Source organism: Priapulus caudatus, unplaced genomic scaffold (assembly GCF_000485595.1).
Source record: "Priapulus caudatus unplaced genomic scaffold, Priapulus_caudatus-5.0.1 Scaffold8965, whole genome shotgun sequence".
In the NCBI taxonomy this organism is placed as follows: domain Eukaryota; kingdom Metazoa; phylum Priapulida; class Priapulimorpha; order Priapulimorphida; family Priapulidae; genus Priapulus; species Priapulus caudatus.
In genome coordinates, this window is record NW_014586026.1 from 1 (window position 1) to 1,248 (window position 1,248).

Consider the following 1,248-nt stretch of genomic DNA (forward strand, 5'->3'; position numbering starts at 1 on the left):
ACATCAACGCTCCCGCTCCCGCCGACTCTTGCACCTTAACGGCAGCGGGTTGACACGGACTGAGGGGATAGGGAAGCGACGACGCGCCGTAGTAGCTCTTCTGGAAGTCGAACGACAGGAAGCCGCCGCCGGCACCGAGCACGGACATCCAGTTGTAAGCGGCCGCCTTATGAGCGAGCGCGCGCTCGGCTGACATCGTCTGGTGCAGCGGAAGAAAGCCCGGACGTGCGTCACTCTCCTCGGACTCGCAGCGAGATCCGCGGTAGTTCAGCGTTCCGCCGCTAGGTGGCGGCATGTACGGGTGCGCATGCGCGCCGATCTTCTCCTGCCGTCTCCACTTGGCGCGTCTGTTCTGGAACCAGACCTGGACTCGAGCTTCGGTGAGGTCTACTCTCATGGCCAGCTCCTCCCTAAACACAAGTAGAAACACATGTGATAATAATTAAAATTGCCCAGGCCCACTAGCTATGTATGATTCATGAAGAAACAAAAGCCCTTAATTGATATACGTTTCATTCCTTAAAGGAGTGATGCAAACAAAAGATACAAGAACAATAAACAGAAGTAGAAACACATGTGATAATAATTAAAATTGCCCAGGCCCACTAGCTATGTATGATTCATGAAGAAACGAAAGCCCATATACGTTTCATTCCTTGAAGGAGTGATGCAAACAAAAGATACAAGAACAATAAACAGAAGTAGAAACACATGTGATAATAATTATCATTCGATGGCTGTGGCGCTACTGTATGGACTGGAAACCAACTACAATATTAGTGGCGAAGGGAATAATGGACCATGAAAAAATGTCCCTATTAACCACATAGACCCCCTCGCATGAAAACATATAGGTTTTTTTCGGACTATTTTAATACATGAATAGATTCGTGATAACGCTTCTGCACTAAAATTTCTATATGGCATTTTTTACAGCTAAACCATTACTCTGCAGACAAAACGGAAAGACAAAACGGAAAGGCAAAAGGGCCTTTTCTAATGGCCACAGTCCGTGACACAGTGAATATGTGGGACGAATCAATTAGGTGACGAATGTGAGTAGTTGGAAGCGTAAACGATGAAAGGGAATCACGCTGTACACTCGTGCCTGTCTAATAAATAAGGTATGGCGATATTACTGTTGTCGGACAGATCCGCAATTATGACCGTAATGGCTATTATGCATCGGACAAGCTCTCTCTCTCTCTCTCTCTCTCTCTCTCTCTCTCTCTCTCTCTCGCTCTCTAT

At 46.9% G+C, this 1,248-nt stretch overlaps 1 protein-coding gene across 1 annotated transcript; it reads right to left on the minus strand.

The window, feature by feature from the left end:
• Nucleotides 1-4: 4 nt before the first annotated feature.
• Nucleotides 5-411, minus strand: LOC106820240 (homeobox protein ARX-like; the record flags this gene model as incomplete). The annotated part of the gene is made up of 1 exon (XM_014824774.1): nucleotides 5-411. A coding segment is annotated over exon 1 (393 nt), but the record flags the coding sequence as incomplete, so codon positions are not given.
• Between the last annotated feature and the right edge of the window lie 837 nt (nucleotides 412-1,248).